Here is a 7389-nt window from a genome sequence, read left to right on the forward strand (position 1 = left end):
CAAATTTACTAGTTGTTGTTGTCTAGTTTGTCTGAAATAACCTATTAAAGATCTAAATTTGTGTACATGTACATAGCGGTATCACGATATCTATAATACATATATTCATTATATGATATTTGTATTTATGAGAACATAAAAATGATTTAAAAAAATAATAACACAAACTGAGTCTTTTAATAGTACTCAAATTTGATTTTAAGTTGAAAAGGAAAATTTTAATTCGAATTTTCTTTTTGAAACAAACTAAATACACATGCTGGGTTCTGTCATATATTGTCAATGTCACTTAATTTCTAGGGTATGTTTGAGTTTTCAATAAGAAAACTCTTGAAAGGCTAGAATGTAAATTTATCTAAATTAAATGACCAATTTGAAAACAAAAAAATATAGTCAAAGTAATTTTTGTCATAAAATTCAAATAGTGTCCGACCCGTTCCTCTATCAATATTCAATGCGAAGATTCTTCACATGAATTACATCAATTTGGGTGTTTTTATTGTTCGCTGAGTTTGTGTACATAGAAAGCACATTGTGTTTTTATTCTTTGCAATGAAAAATGATTAATGATCAATAGAATTTTGCTGAACCCGTGAGTAATGTTGTTTTGGGGCCAACTACAGCTTGCTCAGTTGTGTGAGGGTTTCCTCGTCGTTCGTTCAAGTCCTAAATCTGACATTTCTCAAACCGATGGGATTGTTGTCTCTTTGACATATTCATCATATCCATTCTCGTTATAAGATTTCGTTCAATTACAAGATTTTAATGTTTATTTTATATTTAGCAAGTTTATCTATATTTAAAAACTATTCAAGGTTTCGTCATTGTTCCATAAAACTATATGTATACTATGAAGCACACAAAAGTCTGCAACTATATATCTATCTTTAACCTACCGGTGTACCTGCTCCATGCTCCCAGTATTATTGGAGTCCGAGTTGCTCATTTACTTTTGTTATTGTGTATGTATTATTTTAGTTACTTTATTGTTCTTTCTCATGTATGGTCTTTGCCCCTGGATTATATTCTTTTGATTTCCGCTAAAATCTTGGTTCCCTTGATTTCTCTTTCCAGATGAAGCACAAAATGTAAGACGGATTATAATGACTGAAAATGAGGTAATATCATGATTCAATATCTAAAATAGGAGAACGTTGTTGTACAAATACAGATCTTTTGTTAAGCAATACTTATTTTGAGGTTTTCTATCACTTTTTTGTTCCGTTTTGGTACTCTTTCAGTACAGTATTACATCAGCTTTAAGAAGATGTAACCCAATAATTCATCTTTCCTTAATTTGTTTTTATAAAACCCTAATTAGTTTATCTACAAATATGTAAAGCATGTGTTAACAAGGTTCGCGCCGAATAAATTCGGATGAATTTGTTGCGTTTACACGGTTATATACTTAATACACATACACGAAAACCAGAAGTTATAATCAAATACTTAAAATGGAAATGCTACGTCATTGGTTGAAGTTACTGTATGTGCATGGATAAGTGCTTTGATGTACGACCACCAGCAATACGAGTTCCTAGCTGGCACTTTAGATAACGTTTTTGCCTCATATCAAATTATTTCAGGACACAATAGCGTTCCTGAAAACTGACCCCGATGTCTTAGAAACTTTGAAAAGTGATATTAAATCTGATGTTCGCCAGTTTGCTTGTAATGATTGTGATAATGTTTGGTGGTGGCGCGTTCCAATAAGAAAAGAGGTAATCCTTTTAAGCGTTTTTTTTTTCGTATAAAAGATAAAATGTGTCTTCTCATCAAGGACAATAAATCAAAGACAGCTGTATGTAAAGTTTTATAAACTAAACACGCATTTACTGACCTTGATTAAAATACTCAACTTTTTCAGCCATACTCAATTAAAATAAACCTTGGATTAAGAAAGAAGACGTTCTCATTAAACTATTATTTTGAAATGTAGCGATCTTCCAGTCAGAAGTAGGTCAATTGACCAACTTAAGCTGAAAAGATTAATGAAATTTAACTTAAAATTCAGGACCCTAACCCTTTCAAGCATGGTATTGCTACGAGAGGAGTTTAAAGGGTAAATGGTATTTTTTTTCCATAGCCAACAATACTAACATTTTAATTTTTTTTTTTTCAGTAATTTCTTAATGCAACTAGGACTCAAACACCCTTTTTGTGGTTGTAGTACTTTCAATAAGAAATCGAATAATTAACATGACATTAAAGATTGGTCATTTTTGTTTTCAACCATCATTAGAATAGGAAATTAAATGAAAAATTACAAAAAATAATAGATGCGTTTAAACAATGCCAACAGTGTATTTAAGAATTTTACTTGTGAAGGCGTTGAATAGACCCTTGTCCAAAATGACGCAAACCAAATAAGCACATGAGAGTGATATTAGGTCAATACCAGTTTATTTTTCTTGACTGATGCATATTTCAACGGCATAGTCTTCCCAAAACAAATGGTATGCAAGTCTACTACATGTCAGTGTAAGATATTTCTAAAAGCGTTTTGTTATTTTAACTATGAATAAAACAAGAAACAAAATTTAAGAAAAAATAAATCAAATCCCTGATATTGCTGTTGTATGCACGTTAAATGGTTAAAGAAATGCTATTATCGGTTAAGAACAATGTATTTTGGTTGCTTATCATTCTAATGCTTTCAACATGGTCAAATACTGCTTGAATGTTTTACAGGTATCAAATGCAAGTTATGTAAAACAAAATACGACCCGATACCGAAGGACTGTGAATGGGGAATCGCTCTCTTTGAGTGTACATGTGGACATTCTTTCAGGTTTATACATCGTAATTTAATTACTTAATTTGGCTTACGTTAAAATACACTGTACCAAATAGGCATTGCCAACATGTAATTATAACATCATATTTGCAATTCAGAGAAAACAAAAACACAAACAAACAAACAAACAAACAAAATAAACAAATATATTTTATTGTAAAAATTAAAGGGCGATTTTTTTTCAATATAATTATAAATATATGTACAGTAGTAAATATGAAATACAAATACGGGGTAATAACAATTAACCAACTGGGAGACAGACATAAAGAAATATTCAAAAGAAGGAAATACATCTTCATTTAAAACACCAGTTCATTCGAAATTCAGACACTACCTATGGTAAGGTGATTATACTACAAAAACCTACAGAATAAACAATATTTGTTTTGTCTTCAGATGCTATATTTTAATATTACAATAGTCTTTTCTGTATCCAGATTTGTATTTTTGAGAAAACCATACATTCATCTTACACTTAAACAAAATCAAATCAAGAACAAAAACTGTACAATCTATATACATTATATTTCAAAAGCACAACCTCAATTTGAAAAACCAAGACTGGTTATGTGGGCTGTATCTGATTCGAAGGGTTTTTGACATGCATGCATGAATCACTGACTGTCCAATTTTTATAAAGATTACTATTTAAACGTTATGGTTGCGGCCATATAATTTGTAGTTCGACTATATGGAACCATGACCTTAATTTTCTTATTGTATTTAAATTGGACATGATCCTTTCTTTCTATATTTCAACTGAACATATTCATTATTATACGTAACAATCTAGGTAAATTTGTTTTTGCAGAGGTTTTGGCCAGATGGGCGTTACTGTTAGTGAATGCTACATTTGTAACAAAAAAGTCAAATACCCTACCCAAATTCTTCATCTTAGAAAACGTCAAATAAGAGAAACGAGCAATTCCCACAGTTGTGAGGCATCCAATTGTTACAGTAATAAAGATGCCGTTCAAATACATGATGACGATGACGAGGAACGAGTCTACGAAGATGACACTGACCTGATGGGCTATTCTAGGATGTTATCTACAAAACATGTAGGAGATTGTTCAGAAAAAGAAAAGAGACGTTCAGGAAGTAAGTATATGGCTAAAATAGAATATTAATATATCAAATCACTTGTTTACTGAAAAATAAAGGCGAGCCAAGAAAATACGGCGTACAGTATTTAATATTCAATGTAAACCAAATACTATTCGCGGTGTACTAATTTTCGCTATTTGCTGTGCACGGTAAACGCGAAAAGTAGCATCCGTACACTTTAAAAAGCTAATAATGTTATGAATGGACGGAAATTGATATACACGAAAATATATATGTTCCTTTGACTGAATCCGAGAAAATCAGTAACCGCAAAAAAAATACCGCGCTTACAGTAATCAATTAAAAAAAGAGCAAAAATAGAATCCGTAAAGGTTTAACTTTTTGTTGATACCTTACTTTTAACAGACAAACATTTGCATAAGTGGTACAGCAGAACCAACCAAAACGGAACACTTATTAATACGTTTTAATGAAGACATTTTTAAGTCCTTTATATCAGTCGTAATGAATTTTGAACCTTGCAATTGGTAAACCTAACACCTGTCTAAAAGTAGGGAAAATGTCCAAAAGTTGTTTATTTTAGACAGGCTTCACTGTATTATTATTTTTCTCGCTTATTCTTGAAATTACTTTTTCAGTAGTCGTTTATTCAAAATCCAAAATGAAATAAATATCTGTGTTTTTATTTGATCAGATAATTAATCTGCATATATACTCATTTAGTTTAAATTGGAATGAGGCCGGTTTCCAATTTTGCCATTTCTTTTTCTTTTAAGGGAAACGTACTTGTGTCCACCCAAAGTCAACCAATAGGCAAGTGATTGTTCCAAGCCAGGTCCATAAGAGTACTGGCTCTACAGTAGCAACTTTTCTTCCTCAAAGTGATGTAGCTTCAACATATTGTCCATCTCTGTTCTCTGTGAAGGAGGAAGGAGACGATAATTAGGTCGACAGTTATTTAGCCATTTTATTGTAATATGTGCAAAATGACTGATCAGAAACATATGCTTTTTACACATATTTGTTAATTGCGACAGCTAGATAGTTAATATTTATCTCTCTCACACACGTTACAAAATAGAAAATTGACATTATATAGGTCAATACAAAACCAGACAGTGGGTGAATAAGCAAGATAATTATATTATCGTTTTTCATTGGTATTCTAGCCTGACAACTGCTGTCATAGACTACTACTTTGATACTATATCTACATCTATTTCTAATTACAACGTTACGTCAAATTGACGTCGCCGATTAAAACAGTTTAGAAGAGTAATCAAGGGAACCAAGGTTATAGCGGTAATCAAAAGAATGTAATTTAGGGACAAAGACCAAACATGGAAAACAGACATGCACAACAAATAACATAAATTAACTAAAATTATACATACAAAGTAACAAAAGCAAATGAGCAACCCGGACTCCACTAAAAACTGGGAGCATGAACCAGGTGCACCGGTAGGGTAAGCGTCCTCTCTACTTTTCTAGAAACACACGCCGAGTTACTCGTAAAAAGTCAAGTCCGGGGTAGACAAACGAGGAAAGGAAAGCTATGACCCGTTGAATAAATCAGTTTTCATGGTGCAGATGGATATACCATAACGATCCACGAGTTCATGATGACGGCCATAAAACTTCTGTAGTGATGACTTCAATCTTGTGGCAACATAACCCTGTTCCAGAAGCCTATTTGTTAGAGTTCTAGCGCGATACAAAAAGTCTGCGTATTTTCAGCAAGCTCTGGTTTAACGTACGAGTTGTTATATGAACACTCCATACGCAGGTTCCGAAGGGATGTTGCCACAGATGAAAGGAAGTTGACAATACGGAATGAAAAGTCGTTTGTCGTAAAGTTTGGTCAATAGTTTTCCTATACCATCGATTTCTAAGTGTAGGTCAAGATATGAGGCTGACTTCACAGTGTCTGTAGTATCCTTTATCTCAAGTTCTTTTGGGTAGATGCGATGTATTAAATCCCCAAAATTAGAATTGTTTAAAGATAAAACATTACGTCATCTATATAGCGGAAACTGAGATTAAAGGATCTAGCTAATCGATATTCTTTCCTTCGGATCAGATCAGCTATAAAGTCAGCCTCATAAGAGTGAAGGAATAGGTCAGCAAGTAGAGGAACACAATATGTTTCCATTGAAAAACCATGAGTTTTAATGCTTTTATATTCTGATAATAATCTTGAACGTCTCGACAGAACATTTAATCTTGCTCTATTGGGCTCAATGTAATACTCTCCAGTCTCGACTTTAGATCGCGGACAATAAATAAAAATTACTTAACTCTGCAATGGACTATAAACTACCATGACAAATCTCTTACGACAGTTTACTAGTTATACAGATCATCAAATTGTCCATATTTCGTATGCGTTTTGTATATATACATGTAAATGTACATATTATGTTTCCAAGCAGTTGATTGTGTGTTGATTTGTTTTATATGTGTTGATTGTTTTATTTATTGCAAAACGCTTGCAGTACTTTTTGCTGAAATAGTGCACTACACAAATATTGTAAACAAAAATAATCATGCCAAATGTCTTGTTACTTTGGAAGAGCATAAATTAGAATTCAATACAAATTAATAATTGTTTTTAAATGTAAAGTGTCAAAATTTTATTTCTTAAAAATCAATATTTATAATTCAGGTAATTTGCCTGACAAATAAGTTTATGAAATGAGTTATGGAAACCATTTTATGTTAACTTAAGCAAAGATATTGTTCTATTTGTTTTATGTTTTGTTTGGTTTCTTTTTATATTTACATATTTGTTTATGCAATTGTTTATTAAAATGTTCGTAAATACTTTCATTATTGTCTTTTTCCTTACTTAGAAAAATGTATTGAATATCAGCAAAAATATAAAATGCAGAAGCGTCAACAGTCGGATGATTTAATTACGTCAAAATAAAAAAAATGGCCTAAACGTGAACACATGTAACATAGACAAACTGCATACACAATATAAGGATTCAAATAAAAAAAAGATTACACATAAAAACTGAAGATAAGAGAAACAAGACGTCACACGAAAAACTTAATCTTTAGCATTATGATCCTCCCACAAAAATCCGAAAGTGATATCAGGTGCGCCGGAAGGGTAAGCATGTCCTTCCCCGCTAGTGGCACTATATACTTAAGTATAATTTCCATGAATCAATAAAAAGTCAGTACACTTTGTTAGTTACAAACAAGTCTTGGGAGAAAGTATGTGCTCCATATAGAATACTCAACCAGGTATTACGTGAATTATAACCTATTAATGTTAGATTAAATTTATGTGTATTCTCTTCCATATGCATGGAATCGATTGAATATTCACCATTTGTCTATTTTGGAAAAAAAACTTGGAATAGGAATTTAAACTTACTTTTTTTAGATTCGTACTGCACGTATCGAAATCCAATTAATTGTTTTCAGTTTTAAATAAAAAGTAAAGACAACATATAGCTCTATTATTCTATATTATTCCACTAATCACTAAATCTAAGTATAAATGCGGC

General features: G+C 31.8%; 1 protein-coding gene across 1 annotated transcript; it reads left to right on the plus strand.

Annotated features, from left to right (window-relative positions):
• Positions 1–599: 599 nt before the first annotated feature.
• LOC148610286 (shiftless antiviral inhibitor of ribosomal frameshifting protein homolog) lies at positions 600–6695 on the plus strand. Its single transcript, XM_088543184.1, has 6 exons — positions 600–636; positions 1075–1118; positions 1587–1748; positions 2658–2791; positions 3612–3901; positions 4645–6695. Exons 1-6 carry the CDS (start codon positions 600–602, stop codon positions 4812–4814), a joined length of 837 nt encoding a protein of 278 aa, XP_088399310.1. The 3' UTR covers positions 4815–6695.
• The last annotated feature ends 694 nt before the right edge of the window (positions 6696–7389 follow it).

Source organism: Perna viridis, chromosome 8 (genome assembly GCF_037379345.1).
Source record: "Perna viridis isolate PV_CMFRI_1.1 ecotype Kerala chromosome 8, ASM3737934v1, whole genome shotgun sequence".
Lineage (NCBI taxonomy): Eukaryota > Metazoa > Mollusca > Bivalvia > Mytilida > Mytilidae > Perna > Perna viridis.

Coding starts and splice junctions, on each gene's coding strand:
- LOC148610286 (XM_088543184.1), top strand. CDS start 600: ATGTTGTTTTGGGGCCAACTACAGCTTGCTCAGTTGT. Junction 637..1,074: donor ACTACAGCTTGCTCAGTTGT/GTGAGGGTTTCC, acceptor TTCTCTTTCCAG/ATGAAGCACAAAATGTAAGA. Junction 3,902..4,644: donor AGAAAAGAGACGTTCAGGAA/GTAAGTATATGG, acceptor TTTTCTTTTAAG/GGAAACGTACTTGTGTCCAC.